Source organism: Hypanus sabinus, unplaced genomic scaffold (assembly GCF_030144855.1).
Source record: "Hypanus sabinus isolate sHypSab1 unplaced genomic scaffold, sHypSab1.hap1 scaffold_1452, whole genome shotgun sequence".
Taxonomy (NCBI): Eukaryota; Metazoa; Chordata; class Chondrichthyes; order Myliobatiformes; family Dasyatidae; genus Hypanus; species Hypanus sabinus.
In genome coordinates, this window is record NW_026779526.1 from 66072 (window position 1) to 87500 (window position 21429).

The window sequence follows — 21429 nt, forward strand, 5'->3', positions numbered from 1 at the left end:
GAGAGAGGGACTCAGAGACACCGGTCAGTGTACAGATCTCCTCCCGAGAGAGAGGGACTGAGAGACACCCGTCAGTGTACAGATCTCCCCCCGAGAGAGAGGGACGGAGAGACACCGGTCAGTGTACAGATCTCCCCCCGAGAGAGAGGGACCCAGAGACACCGGTCAATGTACAGATCTCCCCCCGAGAGAGAGGGACTGAGAGACACCGGTCAGTGTACAGAACTCCCCCCGAGAGGGACTGAGAGACACCGGTCAGTGTACAGATCTCCCCCCGAGAGGGACTGAGAGACACCGGACAGTGTACAGATCTCCCCTGAGAGAGAGGGATTGAGAGACACCGGTCAGTATACAGATCTCCCCCCGAGAGAGAGGGACTGAGAGACACCGGTCAGTGTACAGATCTCCCCCTGAGAGAGAGGGACTGAGAGACACCGGTCAGTGTACTGTTCTCCCCCTGAGAGAGAGGGACTGAGAGACACCGGTCAGTGTACAGATCTCCCCCGGAGAGAGAGGGACCGAGAGACACCGGTCTGTGTACAGATCTCCCCCGTGAGAGAGGGACTGAGAGACACCGGTCAGTGTACAGATTTCCCTGAGAGAGAGGGACCGAGAGACACCGGTCAGTGTGCAGATCTCCCCCTGAGAGAGAGGGACTGAGAGACACCGGTCAGTGTACAGATCTCCCCCTGAGAGAGAGGGACTGAGAGACACCGGTCAGTGTACAGATCTCCCCCGGAGAGAGAGGGACCGAGAGACACCGGTCTGTGTACAGATCTCCCCCGTGAGAGAGGGACTGAGAGACACCGGTCAGTGTACAGATTTCCCTGAGAGAGAGGGACCGAGAGACACCGGTCAGTGTGCAGATCTCCCCCTGAGAGAGAGGGACTGAGAGACACCGGTCAGTGTACAGATCTCCCCTGAGAGAGAGGGACCGAGAGACACCGGTCAGTGTACAGATCTCCCCCCGAGAGGGACTGAGAGACACCGGTCAGTGTACAGATCTCCCCCTGAGAGAGAGGGACTGAGAGACACCGGTCAGTGTACAGATCTCCCCCCGAGAGGGACTGAGAGACACCGGTCAGTGTACAGATCTCCCCCTGAGAGAGAGGGACTGAGAGACACCGGTCAGTGTACAGATCTCCCCCCGAGAGGGACTGAGAGACACCGGTCAGTGTACAGATCTCCCCCCGAGAGAGAGGGACTGAGGGACACCAGTCAGTGTACAGATCTCCCCCTGAGAGAGAGGGACTGAGAGACACCGGTCAGTGTACAGATCTCCCCCCGAGAGAGAGGGACTGAGAGACACCAGTCAGTGTATAGATCTGCCCCCGAGAGAGAGGGACCGAGAGACACCGGTCAGTGTACAGATCTCCCCCGGAGAGACAGTGACAGAGAGACACCGGTCAGTGTACAGATCTCCCCCCGAGAGGGACTGAGAGGCACCGGTCAGTGTACAGATCTCCCCCTGAGAGAGAGGGACTGAGAGACACTGGTCAGTGTACAGATCTCCCCCCGAGAGAGAGGGACTGAGAGCCACCGGTCAGTGTACTGATCTCCCCCTGAGAGAGAGGGACTGAGAGACACCGGTCAGTGTACAGATCTCCCCCTGATAGAGAGGGACTGAGAGACACCGGTCAGTGTACAGATCTCCCCCTGAGAGCGAGGGACTGAGAGACACTGGTCAGTGTACAGATCTCCCCTGAGAGAGAGGGTCTGAGAGACACCAGTCGGTGTACAGATCTCCCCCTGGGAGAGAGGGACTGAGAGACACCGGTCAGTCTACAGATCTCCCCCTGAGAGAGTGGGACCGAGAGACACTGGTCAGTGTACAGATCTCCCCCCGAGAGAGAGGGACTGAGAGACACCGGTCAGTGTACAGATCTCCCCCCGAGAGAGAGGGATTGAGAGACACCGGTCAGTGTACAGATATCCCCCCGAGAGAGAGGGACCCAGAGACACCGGTCAATGTACAGATCTCCCCCCGAGAGAGAGGGACTGGGAGACACTGTGTCAGTGTACAGATCTCCCCCTGAGAGACACCGGTCAGTGTACAGATCTCCCCCTGAGAGAGAGGGACGGAGAGACACCGGTCAGTGTACAGATCTCCCCCTGAGTGAGAGGGACCGAGAGACACCGGTCAGTGTACAGATCTCCCCTGAGAGAGAGGGACCAAGAGACACCGGTCAGTGTGCAGATCTCCCCCTGAGAGAGAGGGACTGAGAGACACCGGTCAGTGTACAGATCTCCCCTGAGAGAGAGGGACTGAGAGACACCTGTCTGTGTACAGATCTCCCCTCGAGAGAGAGGGACTGAGAGACACCGGTCAGTGTACAGATCTCCCCCTGAGAGAGAGGGACTGAGAGACACCGGTCAGTGTACAGATCTCCCCCCGAGAGGGACTGAGAGACACCGGTCAGTGTACAGATCTCCCCCTGAGAGAGAGGGACTGAGAGACACCGGTCAGTGTACAGATCTCCCCTGAGAGAGAGGGACCGAGAAACACCGGTCAGTGTACAGATCTCCCCTGAGAGAGAGGGACTGAGAGACACCGGTCAGTGTACAGATCTCCCCCTGAGAGAGAGGGACTGAGAGACACCGGTCAGTGTATAGATCTCCCCCCGAGAGAGAGGGACCGAGAGACACCGGTCAGTGTACAGATCTCCCCCGGAGAGACAGTGACAGAGAGACACCGGTCAGTGTACAGATCTCCCCCCGAGAAGGAATGAGAGACACCGGTCAGTGTACAGATCTCCCCCTGAGAGAGAGGGACTGAGAGACACCGGTCAGTGTACAGATCTCCCCCTGAGAGAGAGGGACTGAGAGACACCGGTCAGTGAACAGATCTCCCCCCGAGAGAGAGGGACTGAGAGACACCGGTCAGTGTACAGATCTCCCCATGAGAGAGAGGGACAGAGAGACACCGGTCAGTGTACAGATCTCCCCCTGAGAGAGTGGGACCGAGAGACACCGGACAGTGTACAGATCTCCCCCGGAGAGCCAGTGACAGAGAGACACCGGTCAGTGTACAGATCTCCCCTGAGAGAGAGGGTCTGAGAGACACCAGTCAGTGTACAGATCTCCCCCTGGGAGAGAGGGACTGAGAGACACCGGTCAGTGTACAGATCTCCTCCCGAGAGAGAGGGACTGAGAGACACCGGTCAGTGTACAGATCTCCCCTGAGAGAGAGGGACTGAGAGACACCCGTCAGTGTACAGATCTCCCCCCGAGAGAGAGGGACGGAGAGACACCGGTCAGTGTACAGATCTCCCCCCGAGAGAGAGGGACCCAGAGACACCGGTCAATGTACAGATCTCCCCCCGAGAGAGAGGGACTAAGAGACACCGGTCAGTGTACAGATCTCCCCCCGAGAGGGACTGAGAGACACCGGTCAGTGTACAGATCTCCCCCCGAGAGAGAGGGACCCAGAGACACCGGTCAATGTACAGATATCCCCCCGAGAGAGAGGGACCCAGAGACACCGGTCAATGTACAGATCTCCCCCCGAGAGAGAGGGACTGGGAGACACTGTGTCAGTGTACAGATCTCCCCCTGAGAGACACCGGTCAGTGTACAGATCTCCCCCCGAGAGAGAGGGACCCAGAGACACCGGTCAATGTACAGATCTCCCCCCGAGAGAGAGGGACTGAGAGACACCGGTCAGTGTACAGATCTCCCCCTGAGAGAGAGGGACTGAGAGACACCGGTCAGTGTACAGATCTCCCCCCGAGAGGGACTGAGAGACACCGGTCAGTGTACAGATCTCCCCCCGAGAGGGACTGAGAGACACCGGTCAGTGTACAGATCTCCCCCTGAGAGAGAGGGATTGAGAGACACCGGTCAGTATACAGATCTCCCCCCGAGAGAGAGGGACTGAGAGACACCGGTCAGTGTACAGATCTCCCCCGGAGAGAGAGGGACTGAGAGACACCGGTCAGTGTACAGATCTCCCCCTGAGAGAGAGGGACTGAGAGACACCGGTCAGTGTACAGATCTCCCCCCGAGAGGGACTGAGAGACACCGGTCAGTGTACAGATCTCCCCCTGAGAGAGAGGGACTGAGAGACACCGGTCAGTGTACAGATCTCCCCCCGAGAGAGAGGGACTGAGAGACACCGGTCACTGTACAGATCTCCCCTGAGAGAGAGGGACTGAGAGACACCGGTCAGTGTACAGATCTCCCCTGAGATAGAGGGACCGAGAAACACCGGTCAGTGTACAGATCTCCACTGAGAGAGAGGGACTGAGAGACACCGGTCAGTGTACAGATCTCCCCCTGAGAGACAAGGACTGAGAGACACCGGTCAGTGTACTGATCTCCCCCCGAGAGGGACTGAGAGACACCGGTCAGTGTACAGATCTGCCCCCCGAGAGAGACGGACTGAGAGACACCGGTCAGTGTACAGATCTCCCCCTGAGAGAGTGGGACAGAGAGACACCGGTCAGTGTACAGATCTCCCCCCGAGAGGGACTGAGAGACACCGGTCAGTGTACAGATCTCCCCCTGAGAGAGAGGGACCGAGAGACACTGGTCAGTGTACAGATCTCCCCCTGAGAGAGAGGGACAGAGAGACACCGGTCAGTGTACAGATCTCCCCCCGAGAGGGACTGAGAGACACTGGTCAGTGTACAGATCTCCCCCCGAGAGAGAGGGACTGAGAGACACCGGTCAGTGTACAGATCTCCCCCTGAGAGAGAGGGACTGAGAGACACCGGTCAGTGTACAGATCTCCCCCTGAGAGAGAGGGACTGAGAGACACCGGACAGTGTACAGATCTCCCCCGGAGAGCCAGTGACAGAGAGACACCGGTCAGTGTACAGATCTCCCCCTGAGAGAGAGGGACTGAGAGACACCGGTCAGTGTACAGATCTCCCCCTGAGAGAGAGGGACTGAGAGACACCAGTCAGTGTACAGATCTCCCCTGAGAGAGAGGGACTGAGAGACACCGGTCACTGTACAGATCTCCCCCCGAGAGAGAGGGACCGAGAGAGACCGGTCAGTTTACAGATCTCCCCCTGAGTGAGAGGGACCGAGAGACACCGGTCAGTGTACAGATCTCCCCTGAGAGAGAGGGACCGAGAGACACCGGTCAGTGTGCAGATCTCCCCCTGAGAGAGAGGGACTGAGAGACACCGGTCAGTGTACAGATCTCCCCTGAGAGAGAGGGACTGAGAGACACCTGTCTGTGTACAGATCTCCCCCCGAGAGAGAGGGACTGATAGACACCGGTCAGTGTACAGATCTCCCCCTGAGAGAGAGGGACTGAGAGACACCGGTCAGTGTACAGATCTCCCCCCGAGAGGGACTGAGAGACACCGGTCAGTGTACAGATCTCCCCCTGAGAGAGAGGGACTGAGAGACACCGGTCAGTGTACAGATCTCCCCTGAGAGAGAGGGACCGAGAAACACCGGTCAGTGTACAGATCTCCCCTGAGAGAGAGGGACTGAGAGACACCGGTCAGTGTACAGATCTCCCCCTGAGAGAGAGGGACTGAGAGACACCGGTCAGTGTATAGATCTCCCCCCGAGAGAGAGGGACCGAGAGACACCGGTCAGTGTACAGATCTCCCCCGGAGAGACAGTGACAGAGAGACACCGGTCAGTGTACAGATCTCCCCCCGAGAAGGAATGAGAGACACCGGTCAGTGTACAGATCTCCCCCTGAGAGAGAGGGACTGAGAGACACCGGTCAGTGTACAGATCTCCCCCTGAGAGAGAGGGACTGAGAGACACCGGTCAGTGAACAGATCTCCCCCCGAGAGAGAGGGACTGAGAGACACCGGTCAGTGTACAGATCTCCCCATGAGAGAGAGGGACAGAGAGACACCGGTCAGTGTACAGATCTCCCCCTGAGAGAGTGGGACCGAGAGACACCGGACAGTGTACAGATCTCCCCCGGAGAGCCAGTGACAGAGAGACACCGGTCAGTGTACAGATCTCCCCTGAGAGAGAGGGTCTGAGAGACACCAGTCAGTGTACAGATCTCCCCCTGGGAGAGAGGGACTGAGAGACACCGGTCAGTGTACAGATCTCCTCCCGAGAGAGAGGGACTGAGAGACACCGGTCAGTGTACAGATCTCCCCTGAGAGAGAGGGACTGAGAGACACCCGTCAGTGTACAGATCTCCCCCCGAGAGAGAGGGACGGAGAGACACCGGTCAGTGTACAGATCTCCCCCCGAGAGAGAGGGACCCAGAGACACCGGTCAATGTACAGATCTCCCCCCGAGAGAGAGGGACTGAGAGACACCGGTCAGTGTACAGATCTCCCCCCGAGAGGGACTGAGAGACACCGGTCAGTGTACAGATCTCCCCCCGAGAGGGACTGAGAGACACCGGTCAGTGTACAGATCTCCCCCTGAGAGAGAGGGATTGAGAGACACCGGTCAGTATACAGATCTCCCCCCGAGAGAGAGGGACTGAGAGACACCGGTCAGTGTACAGATCTCCCCCGGAGAGAGAGGGACGGAGAGACACCGGTCAGGGTACAGATCTCCCCCGGAGAGAGAGGGACCGAGAGACACCGGTCTGTGTACAGATCTCCCCCGAGAGAGAGGGACTGAGAGACACCGGTCAGTGTACAGATCTCCCCCTGAGAGAGAGGGACTGAGAGACACCGGTCAGTGTACAGATCTCCCCATGAGAGAGAGGGACAGAGAGACACCGGTCAGTGTACAGATCTCCCCCTGAGAGAGTGGGACCGAGAGACACCGGACAGTGTACAGATCTCCCCCGGAGAGCCAGTGACAGAGAGACACCGGTCAGTGTACAGATCTCCCCTGAGAGAGAGGGTCTGAGAGACACCAGTCAGTGTACAGATCTCCCCCTGGGAGAGAGGGACTGAGAGACACCGGTCAGTGTACAGATCTCCTCCCGAGAGAGAGGGACTGAGAGACACCGGTCAGTGTACAGATCTCCCCCCGAGAGAGAGGGACGGAGAGACACCAGTCAGTGTACAGATCTCCCCCTGAGAGAGAGGGACTGAGAGACACCCGTCAGTGTACAGATCTCCCCCCGAGAGAGAGGGACGGAGAGACACCAGTCAGTGTACAGATCTCCCCCCGAGAGAGAGGGACCCAGAGACACCGGTCAATGTACAGATCTCCCCCCGAGAGAGAGGGACTGAGAGACACCGGTCAGTGTACAGAACTCCCCCCGAGAGGGACTGAGAGACACCGGTCAGTGTACAGATCTCCCCCCGAGAGGGACTGAGAGACACCGGACAGTGTACAGATCTCCCCTGAGAGAGAGGGATTGAGAGACACCGGTCAGTATACAGATCTCCCCCCGAGAGAGAGGGACTGAGAGACACCGGTCAGTGTACAGATCTCCCCCTGAGAGAGAGGGACTGAGAGACACCGGTCAGTGTACAGATCTCCCCCTGAGAGAGAGGGACTGAGAGACACCGGTCAGTGTACAGATCTCCCCCTGAGTGAGAGGGACCGAGAGACACCGGTCAGTGTACAGATCTCCCCTGAGAGAGAGGGACTGAGAGACACCGGTCAGTGTACAGATCTCCCCCTGAGAGAGAGGGACCAAGAGACACCGGTCAGTGTACAGATCTCCCCCTGAGAGAGAGGGACTGAGAGACACTGGTCAGTGTACTGATCTCCCCCTGAGAGAGAGGGACTGAGAGACACCGGTCAGTGTACAGATCTCCCCCGGAGAGAGAGGGACCGAGAGACACCGGTCTGTGTACAGATCTCCCCCGTGAGAGAGGGACTGAGAGACACTGGTCAGTGTACAGATTTCCCTGAGAGAGAGGGACCAAGAGACACCGGTCAGTGTACAGATCTCCCCCTGAGAGAGAGGGACTGAGAGACACCGGTCTGTGTACAGATCTCCCCCCGAGAGAGAGGGACTGAGAGACACCGGTCAGTGTACAGATCTCCCCCTGAGAGAGAGGGACTGAGAGACACCGGTCAGTGTACAGATTTCCCTGAGAGAGAGGGACCGAGAGACACCGGTCAGTGTACAGATCTCCCCTGAGAGAGAGGGACTGAGAGACACCGGTCAGTGTACAGATCTCCCCTGAGAGAGAGGGACTGAGAGACACCGGTCAGTGTACAGATCTCCCCCTGAGAGAGAGGGACTGAGAGACACCGGTCAGTGTACAGATCTCCCCCTGAGAGAGAGGGACCGAGAGACACCGGTCAGTGTACAGATCTCCCCCTGAGAGAGAGGGACTGAGAGACACCGGTCAGTGTACAGATCTCCCCCTGAGAGAGAGGGACTGAGAGACACCGGTCAGCGTACAGATCTGCCCCCGAGAGGGACTGAGAGACACCGGTCAGTGTACAGATCTCCCCCCGAGAGAGAGGGACTGAGAGACACCAGTCAGTGTACAGATCTCCCCCTGAGAGAGAGGGACTGAGAGACACCGGTCAGTGTACAGATCTCCCCCCGAGAGAGAGGGACTGAGAGACACCAGTCAGTGTATAGATCTGCCCGCGAGAGAGAGGGACCGAGAGACACCGGTCAGTGTACAGATCTCCCCCGGAGAGACAGTGACAGAGAGACACCGGTCAGTGTACAGATCTCCCCCCGAGAGGGACTGAGAGGCACCGGTCAGTGTACAGATCTCCCCCTGAGAGAGAGGGACTGAGAGACACCGGTCAGTGTACTGATCTCCCCCTGAGAGAGAGGGACTGAGAGACACCGGTCAGTGTACAGATCTCCCCCTGATAGAGAGGGACTGAGAGACACCGGTCAGTGTACAGATCTCCCCCTGAGAGAGAGGGACTGAGAGACACCGGTCAGTGTACAGATCTCCCCCTGAGAGAGAGGGACTGAGAGACACCGGTCAGTGTGCAGATCTCCCCCTGATAGAGAGGGACTGAGAGACACCGGTCAGTGTACAGATCTCCCCCTGAGAGAGAGGGACTGAGAGACACCGGTCAGTGTACAGATCTCCCCCTGAGAGAGAGGGACTGAGAGACACCGGTCAGTGTACAGATCTCCCCCTGAGTGAGAGGGACCGAGAGACACCGGTCAGTGTACAGATCTCCCCTGAGAGAGAGGGACTGAGAGACACCGGTCAGTGTACAGATCTCCCCCTGAGAGAGAGGGACCAAGAGACACCGGTCAGTGTACAGATCTCCCCCTGAGAGAGAGGGACTGAGAGACACTGGTCAGTGTACTGATCTCCCCCTGAGAGAGAGGGACTGAGAGACACCGGTCAGTGTACAGATCTCCCCCGGAGAGAGAGGGACCGAGAGACACCGGTCTGTGTACAGATCTCCCCCGTGAGAGAGGGACTGAGAGACACTGGTCAGTGTACAGATTTCCCTGAGAGAGAGGGACCAAGAGACACCGGTCAGTGTACAGATCTCCCCCTGAGAGAGAGGGACTGAGAGACACCGGTCTGTGTACAGATCTCCCCCCGAGAGAGAGGGACTGAGAGACACCGGTCAGTGTACAGATCTCCCCCTGAGAGAGAGGGACTGAGAGACACCGGTCAGTGTACAGATTTCCCTGAGAGAGAGGGACCGAGAGACACCGGTCAGTGTACAGATCTCCCCTGAGAGAGAGGGACTGAGAGACACCGGTCAGTGTACAGATCTCCCCTGAGAGAGAGGGACTGAGAGACACCGGTCAGTGTACAGATCTCCCCCTGAGAGAGAGGGACTGAGAGACACCGGTCAGTGTACAGATCTCCCCCTGAGAGAGAGGGACCGAGAGACACCGGTCAGTGTACAGATCTCCCCCTGAGAGAGAGGGACTGAGAGACACCGGTCAGTGTACAGATCTCCCCCTGAGAGAGAGGGACTGAGAGACACCGGTCAGCGTACAGATCTGCCCCCGAGAGGGACTGAGAGACACCGGTCAGTGTACAGATCTCCCCCCGAGAGAGAGGGACTGAGAGACACCAGTCAGTGTACAGATCTCCCCCTGAGAGAGAGGGACTGAGAGACACCGGTCAGTGTACAGATCTCCCCCCGAGAGAGAGGGACTGAGAGACACCAGTCAGTGTATAGATCTGCCCGCGAGAGAGAGGGACCGAGAGACACCGGTCAGTGTACAGATCTCCCCCGGAGAGACAGTGACAGAGAGACACCGGTCAGTGTACAGATCTCCCCCCGAGAGGGACTGAGAGGCACCGGTCAGTGTACAGATCTCCCCCTGAGAGAGAGGGACTGAGAGACACCGGTCAGTGTACTGATCTCCCCCTGAGAGAGAGGGACTGAGAGACACCGGTCAGTGTACAGATCTCCCCCTGATAGAGAGGGACTGAGAGACACCGGTCAGTGTACAGATCTCCCCCTGAGAGCGAGGGACTGAGAGACACTGGTCAGTGTACAGATCTCCCCTGAGAGAGAGGGTCTGAGAGACACCAGTCGGTGTACAGATCTCCCCCTGGGAGAGAGGGACTGAGAGACACCGGTCAGTCTACAGATCTCCCCCTGAGAGAGTGGGACCGAGAGACACTGGTCAGTGTACAGATCTCCCCCCGAGAGAGAGGGACTGAGAGACACCGGTCAGTGTACAGATCTCCCCCCGAGAGAGAGGGATTGAGAGACACCGGTCAGTGTACAGATATCCCCCCGAGAGAGAGGGACCCAGAGACACCGGTCAATGTACAGATCTCCCCCCGAGAGAGAGGGACTGGGAGACACTGTGTCAGTGTACAGATCTCCCCCTGAGAGACACCGGTCAGTGTACAGATCTCCCCCTGAGAGAGAGGGACGGAGAGACACCGGTCAGTGTACAGATCTCCCCTGAGAGAGAGGGACTGAGAGACACCAGTCAGTGTACAGATCTCCCCCTGGGAGAGAGGGACTGAGAGACACCAGTCAGTGTACAGATCTCCCCTGAGAGAGAGGGTCTGAGAGACACCAGTCAGTGTACAGATCTCCCCCTGGGAGAGAGGGACTGAGAGACATTGGTCAGTGTACAGATCTCCTCCCGAGAGAGAGGGACTGAGAGACACCCGTCAGTGTACAGATCTCCCCCCGAGAGAGAGGGACGGAGAGACACCGGTCAGTGTACAGATCTCCCCCGAGAGAGAGGGACCCAGAGACACCGGTCAATGTACAGATCTCCCCCCGAGAGAGAGGGACTGAGAGACACCGGTCAGTGTACAGATCTCCCCCCGAGAGGGACTGAGAGACACCGGTCAGTGTACAGATCTCCCCCTGAGAGAGAGGGACTGAGAGACACCGGTCAGTGTACAGATCTCCCCCTGAGAGAGAGGGACTGAGAGACACCGGTCAGTGTACAGATCTCCCCCCGAGAGGGACTGAGAGACACCGGTCAGTGTACAGATCTCCCCTGAGAGAGAGGGATTGAGAGACACCGGTCAGTATACAGATCTCCCCCCGAGAGAGAGGGACTGAGAGACACCGGTCAGTGTACAGATCTCCCCCTGAGAGAGAGGGACTGAGAGACACCGGTCAGTGTACAGATCTCCCCCTGAGAGAGAGGGACCGAGAGACACCGGTCAGTGTGCAGATCTCCCCCTGAGAGAGAGGGACTGAGAGACACCGGTCAGTGTTAAGATCTCCCCTGAGAGAGAGGGACTGAGAGACACCGGTCAGTGTACAGATCTCCCCCTGAGAGAGAGGGACTGAGAGACACCGGTCAGTGTACAGATCTCCCCTGAGAGAGAGGGACTGAGAGACACCGGTCAGTGTACAGATCTCCCCCTGAGAGAGAGGGACTGAGAGACACCGGTCAGTGTACAGATCTCCCCCCGAGAGGGACTGAGAGACACCGGTCAGTGTACAGATCTCCCCCTGAGAGAGAGGGACTGAGAGACACCGGTCAGTGTACAGATCTCCCCCTGAGAGAGAGGGACTGAGAGACACCGGTCAGTGTACAGATCTCCCCCCTAGAGAGAGGGACTGAGAGACACCAGTCAGTGTATAGATCTGCCCCTGAGAGAGAGGGACCGAGAGACACCGGTCAGTGTACAGATCTCCCCCGGAGAGACAGTGACAGAGAGACACCGGTCAGTGTACAGATCTCCCCCCGAGAGGGACTGAGAGACACCGGTCAGTGTACAGATCTCCCCCTGAGAGAGAGGGACTGAGAGACACCGGTCAGTGTACAGATCTCCCCCTGGGAGAGAGGGACTGAGAGACACCGGTCAGTGTACAGATCTCCCCCTGAGAGAGAGGGACTGAGAGACACCGGTCAGTGTACAGATCTCCCCCTGAGAGAGAGGGTCTGAGAGACACTGGTCAGTGTACAGATCTCCCCTGAGAGAGAGGGTCTGAGAGACACCAGTCGGTGTACAGATCTCCCCCTGGGAGAGAGGGACTGAGAGACACCGGTCAGTCTACAGATCTCCCCCTGAGAGAGTGGGACCGAGAGACACTGGTCAGTGTACAGATCTCCCCCCGAGAGAGAGGGACCCAGAGACACCGGTCAATGTACAGATCTCCCCCCGAGAGAGAGGGACTGGGAGACACTGTGTCAGTGTACAGATCTCCCCCTGAGAGACACCGGTCAGTGTACAGATCTCCCCCTGAGAGAGAGGGACGGAGAGACACCGGTCAGTGTACAGATCTCCCCCTGAGTGAGAGGGACCGAGAGACACCGGTCAGTGTACAGATCTCCCCTGAGAGAGAGGGACCGAGAGACACCGGTCAGTGTGCAGATCTCCCCCTGAGAGAGAGGGACTGAGAGACACCGGTCAGTGTACAGATCTCCCCTGAGAGAGAGGGACTGAGAGACACCTGTCTGTGTACAGATCTCCCCCCGAGAGAGAGGGACTGAGAGACACCGGTCAGTGTACAGATCTCCCCCTGAGAGAGAGGGACTGAGAGACACCGGTCAGTGTACAGATCTCCCCCCGAGAGGGACTGAGAGACACCGGTCAGTGTACAGATCTCCCCCTGAGAGAGAGGGACTGAGAGACACCGGTCAGTGTACAGATCTCCCCCCGAGAGGGACTGAGAGACACCGGTCAGTGTACAGATCTCCCCCTGAGAGAGAGGGACTGAGAGACACCGGTCAGTGTACAGATCTCCCCCCGAGAGAGAGGGACTGAGAGACACCGGTCACTGTACAGATCTCCCCTGAGAGAGAGGGACTGAGAGACACCGGTCAGTGTACAGATCTCCCCTGAGATAGAGGGACCGAGAAACACCGGTCAGTGTACAGATCTCCCCTGAGAGAGAGGGACTGAGAGACACCGGTCAGTGTACAGATCTCCCCTGAGAGAGAGGGACTGAGAGACACCGGTCAGTGTACAGATCTCCCCCCGAGAGAGAGGGACTGAGAGACACCGGTCAGTGTATAGATCTCCCCCTGAGAGAGAGGGACTGAGAGACACCGGTCAGTGTACAGATCTCCCCCCGAGAGAGAGGGACTGAGAGACACCGGTCAGTGTATAGATCTCCCCCTGAGAGAGAGGGACTGAGAGACACCGGTCAGTGTACAGATCTCCCCCTGAGAGAGAGGGACTGAGAGACACCGGTCAGTGTACAGATCTCCCCCCGAGAGAGAGGGACTGAGAGACACCGGTCAGTGTATAGATCTCCCCCCGAGAGAGAGGGACCGAGAGACACCGGTCAGTGTACAGATCTCCCCCGGAGAGACAGTGACAGAGAGACACCGGTCAGTGTACAGATCTCCCCCCGAGAAGGAATGAGAGACACCGGTCAGTGTACAGATCTCCCCCTGAGAGAGAGGGACTGAGAGACACCGGTCAGTGTACAGATCTCCCCCTGAGAGAGAGGGACTGAGAGACACCGGTCAGTGTACAGAACTCCCCCCGAGAGAGAGGGACTGAGAGACACCGGTCAGTGTACAGATCTCCCCCTGAGAGAGAGGGACAGAGAGACACCGGTCAGTGTACAGATCTCCCCCTGAGAGAGTGGGACCGAGAGACACCGGACAGTGTACAGATCTCCCCCGGAGAGCCAGTGACAGAGAGACACCGGTCAGTGTACAGATCTCCCCCCGAGAGGGACTGAGAGACACCGGTCAGTGTACAGATCTCCCCCTGAGAGAGAGGGACTGAGAGACACCAGTCAGTGTACAGATCTCCCCTGAGAGAGAGGGTCTGAGAGACACCAGTCAGTGTACAGATCTCCCCCTTGGAGAGAGGGACTGAGAGACACCGGTCAGTGTACAGATCTCCCCCCGAGAGGGACTGAGAGACACCGGTCAGTGTACAGATCTCCCCTGAGAGAGAGGGTCTGAGAGACACCAGTCAGTGTACAGATCTCCCCCTGGGAGAGAGGGACTGAGAGACACCGGTCAGTGTACAGATCTCCTCCCGAGAGAGAGGGACTGAGAGACACCCGTCAGTGTACAGATCTCCCCCCGAGAGAGAGGGACGGAGAGACACTGGTCAGTGTACAGATCTCCCCCCGAGAGAGAGGGACCCAGAGACACCGGTCAATGTACAGATCTCCCCCCGAGAGAGAGGGACTGAGAGACACCGGTCAGTGTACAGATCTCCCCCCGAGAGGGACTGAGAGACACCGGTCAGTGTACAGATCTCCCCCCGAGAGGGACTGAGAGACACCGGTCAGTGTACAGATCTCCCCTGAGAGAGAGGGATTGAGAGACACCGGTCAGTATACAGATCTCCCCCCGAGAGAGAGGGACTGAGAGACACCGGTCAGTGTACAGATCTCCCCCTGAGAGAGAGGGACTGAGAGACACCGGTCAGTGTACTGATCTCCCCCTGAGAGAGAGGGACTGAGAGACACCGGTCAGTGTACAGATCTCCCCCTGAGAGAGAGGGACTGAGAGACACCGGTCAGTGTACAGATCTCCCCCTGAGAGCGAGGGACTGAGAGACACCGGTCTGTGTACAGATCTCTCCCCTGAGAGAGAGGGTCTGAGAGACACCAGTCAGTGTACAGATCTCCCCCTGGGAGAGAGGGACTGAGAGACACCGGTCAGTGTACAGATCTCCCCCTGAGAGAGTGGGACCGAGAGACACTGGTCAGTGTACAGATCTCCCCCCGAGAGAGAGGGACTGAGAGACACCGGTCAGTGTACAGATCTCCCCCCGAGAGAGAGGGATTGAGAGACACCGGTCAGTGTACAGATCTCCCCCTGAGAGAGAGGGACCCAGAGACACCGGTCAATGTACAGATCTCCCCCCGAGAGAGAGGGACTGAGAGACACTGTGTCAGTGTACAGATCTCCCCCTGAGAGAGAGGGACTGAGAGACACCGGTCAGTGTACAGATCTCCCCCCGAGAGAGAGGGACTGAGAGACACCGGTCAGTGTACAGATCTCCCCCTGAGAGAGAGGGACTGAGAGACACCGGTCAGTGTACAGATCTCCCCCCGAGAGAGAGGGACTGAGAGACACCCGTCTGTGTACAGATCTCCCCTGAGAGAGAGGGACTAAGAGACACCGGTCAGTGTACAGATCTCCCCCTGAGAGAGAGGGACCGAGAGACAACGGTCAGTGTACAGATCTCCCCCCGAGAGAGAGGGACTGAGAGACACCGGTCAGTGTACTGATCTCCCCCTGAGATAGAGGGACTGAGAGACACCGGTCAGTGTACCGATCTCCCCCTGAGAGAGAGGGACTGAGAGACACCGGTCAGTGTACAGATCTCCCCCTGAGAGAGTGGGACCCGAGAGACACTGGTCAGTGTACAGATCTCCCCCCGAGAGAGAGGGACTGAGAGACACCCGTCAGTGTACAGATCTCCCCCCGAGAGAGAGGGACTGAGAGACACCAGTCAGTGTACAGATCTCCCCCCGAGAGAGAGGGATTGAGAGACACCGGTCAGTGTACAGATCTCCCCTGAGAGAGAGGGACCCAGAGACACTCTTCAATGTACAGATCTCCCCCCGAGAGAGAGGGACTGAGAGACACCGGTCAGTGTACAGATCTCCCCCCGAGAGAGAGGGATGGAGAGACACCGGTCAGTGTACAGATCTCACCCTGAGATAGTGGGACCGAGAGACACTGGTCAGTGTACAGATCTCCGCCCGAGAGAGAGGGACTGAGAGACACCGGTCAGTGTACAGATCTCCCCTGAGAGAGATGGACTGAGAGACACCCGTCTGTGTACAGATCTCCCCTGAGAGAGAGGGACTAAGAGACACCGGTCAGTGTACAGATCTCCCCCCGAGAGAGAGGGACTGATAGACACCGGTCAGTGTACAGATCTCCCCTGAGAGAGAGAGGGACTGAGAGACACCGGTCTGTGTACAGATCTCCCCCTGAGAGAGAGGGACTGAGAGACACCAGTCAGTGTACAGATCTCCACTCGAGAGAGAGAGGGACTGAGAGACACCGGTCAGTGTACAGATCTCCCCCTGAGAGAGAGGGACCGAGAGACACCGGTCAGTGTACAGATCTCCCCCCGAGAGAGAGGGATCGAGAGGCACCGGTCAGTGTACAGATCTCCCCCTGAGAGAGAGGGACTGAGAGACACCGGTCAGTGTACAGATCTCCCCCCGAGAGGGACTGAGAGGCACCGGTCAGTGTACAGATCTCCCCCTGAGAGAGAGGGACTGAGAGACACCGGTCAGTGTACTGATCTCCCCCTGAGAGAGAGGGACTGAGAGACACCGGTCAGTGTACAGATCTCCCCCTGATAGAGAGGGACTGAGAGACACCGGTCAGTGTACAGATCTCCCCCTGAGAGCGAGGGACTGAGAGACACTGGTCAGTGTACAGATCTCCCCTGAGAGAGAGGGTCTGAGAGACACCAGTCGGTGTACAGATCTCCCCCTGGGAGAGAGGGACTGAGAGACACCGGTCAGTCTACAGATCTCCCCCTGAGAGAGTGGGACCGAGAGACACTGGTCAGTGTACAGATCTCCCCCCGAGAGAGAGGGACTGAGAGACACCGGTCTGTGTACAGATCTCCCCCCGAGAGAGAGGGATTGAGAGACACCGGTCAGTGTACAGATCTCCCCCCGAGAGAGAGGGACCCAGAGACACCGGTCAATGTACAGATCTCCCCCCGAGAGAGAGGGACTGGGAGACACTGTGTCAGTGTACAGATCTCCCCCTGAGAGACACCGGTCAGTGTACAGATCTCCCCCTGAGAGAGAGGGACGGAGAGACACCGGTCAGTGTACAGATCTCCCCCTGAGTGAGAGGGACCGAGAGACACCGGTCAGTGTACAGATCTCCCCTGAGAGAGAGGGACCGAGAGACACCGGTCAGTGTGCAGATCTCCCCCTGAGAGAGAGGGACTGAGAGACACCGGTCAGTGTACAGATCTCCCCTGAGAGAGAGGGACTGAGAGACACCTGTCTGTGTACAGATCTCCCCCCGAGAGAGAGGGACTGAGAGACACCGGTCAGTGTACAGATCTCCCCCTGAGAGAGAGGGACTGAGAGACACCGGTCAGTGTACAGATCTCCCCCCGAGAGGGACTGAGAGACACCGGTCAGTGTACAGATCTCCCCCTGAGAGAGAGGGACTGAGAGCCACCGGTCAGTGTACAGATCTCCCCCCGAGAGAGAGGGATTGAGAGACACCGGTCACTGTACAGATCTCCCCTGAGAGAGAGGGACTGAGAGACACCGGTCAGTGTACAGATCTCCCCTGAGATAGAGGGACCGAGAAACACCGGTCAGTGTACAGATCTCCCCCCGAGAGAGAGGGACTGAGAGACACCGGTCACTGTACAGATCTCCCCTGAGAGAGAGGGACTGAGAGACACCGGTCAGTGTACAGATCTCCCCTGAGATAGAGGGACCGAGAAACACCGGTCAGTGTACAGATCTCCCCTGAGAGAGAGGGACTGAGAGACACCGGTCAGTGTACAGATCTCCCCTGAGAGAGAGGGACTGAGAGACACCGGTCAGTGTACAGATCTCCCCCCGAGAGAGAGGGACTGAGAGACACCGGTCAGTGTATAGATCTCCCCCTGAGAGAGAGGGACTGAGAGACACCGGTCAGTGTACAGATCTCCCCCCGAGAGAGAGGGACTGAGAGACACCGGTCAGTGTATAGATCTCCCCCTGAGAGAGAGGGACTGAGAGACACCGGTCAGTGTACAGATCTCCCCCTGAGAGAGAGGGACTGAGAGACACCGGTCAGTGTACAGATCTCCCCCCGAGAGAGAGGGACTGAGAGACACCGGTCAGTGTATAGATCTCCCCCCGAGAGAGAGGGACCGAGAGACACCGGTCAGTGTACAGATCTCCCCCGGAGAGACAGTGACAGAGAGACACCGGTCAGTGTACAGATCTCCCCCCGAGAAGGAATGAGAGACACCGGTCAGTGTACAGATCTCCCCCTGAGAGAGAGGGACTGAGAGACACCGGTCAGTGTACAGATCTCCCCCTGAGAGAGAGGGACTGAGAGACACCGGTCAGTGTACAGATCTCCCCCCGAGAGAGAGGGACTGAGAGACACCGGTCAGTGTACAGATCTCCCCCTGAGAGAGAGGGACAGAGAGACACCGGTCAGTGTACAGATCTCCCCCTGAGAGAGAGGGACTGAGAGACACCGGTCAGTATACAGATCTCCCCCTGAGAGAGAGGGACTGAGAGACACCGGTCAGTGTACAGATCTCCCCCTGAGAGAGAGGGACCGAGAGACACCGGACAGTGTACAGATCTCCCCCGGAGAGCCAGTGACAGAGAGACACCGGTCAGTGTACAGATCTCCCCCCGAGAGGGACTGAGAGACACCGGTCAGTGTACAGATCTCCCCCTGAGAGAGAGGGACTGAGAGACACCAGTCAGTGTACAGATCTCCCCTGAGAGAGAGGGTCTGAGAGACACCAGTCAGTGTACAGATCTCCCCCTTGGAGAGAGGGACTGAGAGACACCAGTCAGTGTACAGATCTCCCCTGAGAGAGAGGGTCTGAGAGACACCAGTCAGTGTACAGATCTCCCCCTGGGAGAGAGGGACTGAGAGACACCGGTCAGTGTACAGATCTCCTCCCGAGAGAGAGGGACTGAGAGACACCCGTCAGTGTACAGATCTCCCCCCGAGAGAGAGGGACGGAGAGACACTGGTCAGTGTACAGATCTCCCCCCGAGAGAGAGGGACCCAGAGACACCGGTCAATGTACAGATCTCCCCCCGAGAGAGAGGGACTGAGAGACACCGGTCAGTGTACAGATCTCCCCCCGAGAGGGACTGAGAGACACCGGTCAGTGTACAGATCTCCCCCCGAGAGGGACTGAGAGACACCGGTCAGTGTACAGATCTCCCCTGAGAGAGAGGGATTGAGAGACACCGGTCAGTATACAGATCTCCCCCCGAGAGAGAGGGACTGAGAGACACCGGTCAGTGTACAGATCTCCCCCTGAGAGAGAGGGACTGAGAGACACCGGTCAGTGTACTGATCTCCCCCTGAGAGAGAGGGACTGAGAGACACCGGTCAGTGTACAGATCTCCCCCTGAGAGAGAGGGACTGAGAGACACCGGTCAGTGTACAGATCTCCCCCTGAGAGCGAGGGACTGAGAGACACCGGTCTGTGTACAGATCTCTCCCCTGAGAGAGAGGGTCTGAGAGACACCAGTCAGTGTACAGATCTCCCCCTGGGAGAGAGGGACTGAGAGACACCGGTCAGTGTACAGATCTCCCCCTGAGAGAGTGGGACCGAGAGACACTGGTCAGTGTACAGATCTCCCCCCGAGAGAGAGGGACTGAGAGACACCGGTCAGTGTACAGATCTCCCCCCGAGAGAGAGGGATTGAGAGACACCGGTCAGTGTACAGATCTCCCCCTGAGAGAGAGGGACCCAGAGACACCGGTCAATGTACAGATCTCCCCCCGAGAGAGAGGGACTGAGAGACACTGTGTCAGTGTACAGATCTCCCCCTGAGAGAGAGGGACTGAGAGACACCGGTCAGTGTACAGATCTCCCCCCGAGAGAGAGGGACTGAGAGACACCCGTCTGTGTACAGATCTCCCCTGAGAGAGAGGGACTAAGAGACACCGGTCAGTGTACAGATCTCCCCCTGAGAGAGAGGGACCGAGAGACAACGGTCAGTGTACAGATCTCCCCCCGAGAGAGAGGGACTGAGAGACACCGGTCAGTGTACTGATCTCCCCCTGAGATAGAGGGACTGAGAGACACCGGTCAGTGTACCGATCTCCCCCTGAGAGAGAGGGACTGAGAGACACCGGTCAGTGTACAGATCTCCCCCTGAGAGAGTGGGACCGAGAGACACTGGTCAGTGTACAGATCTCCCCCCGAGAGAGAGGGACTGAGAGACACCCGTCAGTGTACAGATCTCCCCCCGAGAGAGAGGGACTGAGAGACACCAGTCAGTGTACAGATCTCCCCCCGAGAGAGAGGGATTGAGAGACACCAGTCAGTGTACAGATCTCCCCTGAGAGAGAGGGACCCAGAGACACTCTTCAATGTACAGATCTCCCCCCGAGAGAGAGGGACTGAGAGACACCGGTCAGTGTACAGATCTCCCCCCGAGAGAGAGGGATGGAGAGACACCGGTCAGTGTACAGATCTCACCCTGAGATAGTGGGACCGAGAGACACTGGTCAGTGTACAGATCTCCGCCCGAGAGAGAGGGACTGAGAGACACCGGTCAGTGTACAGATCTCCCCTGAGAGAGATGGACTGAGAGACACCCGTCTGTGTACAGATCTCCCCTGAGAGAGAGGGACTAAGAGACACCGGTCAGTGTACAGATCTCCCCCCGAGAGAGAGGGACTGATAGACACCGGTCAGTGTACAGATCTCCCCTGAGAGAGAGAGGGACTGAGAGACACCGGTCTGTGTACAGATCTCCCCCTGAGAGAGAGGGACTGAGAGACACCAGTCAGTGTACAGATCTCCACTCGAGAGAGAGAGGGACTGAGAGACACCGGTCAGTGTACAGATCTCCCCCTGAGAGAGAGGGACCGAGAGACACCGGTCAGTGTACAGATCTCCCCCCGAGAGAGAGGGATCGAGAGGCACCGGTCAGTGTACAGATCTCCCCCTGAGAGAGAGGGACTGAGAGACACCGGTCAGTGTACAGATCTCCCCCCCGAGAGAGAGGGACTGAGAGACACCGGTCAGTGTACAGATCTCCCTGAGAGAGAGAGGGACTGAGAGACACCGGTCTGTGTACAGATCTCCCCCTGAGAGAGAGGGACTGAGAGACACCAGTCAGTGTACAGATCTCCACTCGAGAGAGAGAGGGACTGAGAGACAACCGGTCAGTGTACAGATCTCCCCCTGAGAGAGAGGGACCGAGAGACACCGGTCAGTGTACAGATCTCCCCCCGAGAGAGAGGGATCGAGAGGCACCGGTCAGTGTACAGATCTCCCCCTGAGAGAGAGGGACTGAGAGACACCGGTCAGTGTACAGATCTCCCCCCGAGAGAGAGGGACTGAGAGACACCGGTCAGTGTACAGATCTCCCCCCGAGAGAGAGGGACAGAGAGACATCGGTCAGTGTACAATTACTTGTGGTTATTCTCTGTTTTGTTTACCTTTCAGGAAACTTATTTACCCAACAGTTTTGACGTTAATTCTCGCAACTATTAGTTTCCCTCCTGGGGCTGGACAGTTCATGGGAGCT

At 57.8% G+C, this 21429-nt stretch overlaps 1 protein-coding gene across 1 annotated transcript in view; it reads left to right on the forward strand.

Annotated features, from left to right (window-relative positions):
• The window catches only part of LOC132386988 (chloride channel protein-like), a gene marked incomplete at its 5' end in the record, with an annotated part of 88710 nt that overhangs the window by 63167 nt on the left and 4114 nt on the right, over window positions 1-21429 (forward strand). The window contains one exon of the mRNA XM_059959346.1: window positions 21348-21429. This exon is cut by the window's right edge and continues 3 nt beyond it. Coding sequence (XP_059815329.1) covers window positions 21348-21429 — 82 coding nt within the window. The remainder of the gene's footprint in view (window positions 1-21347) is intronic.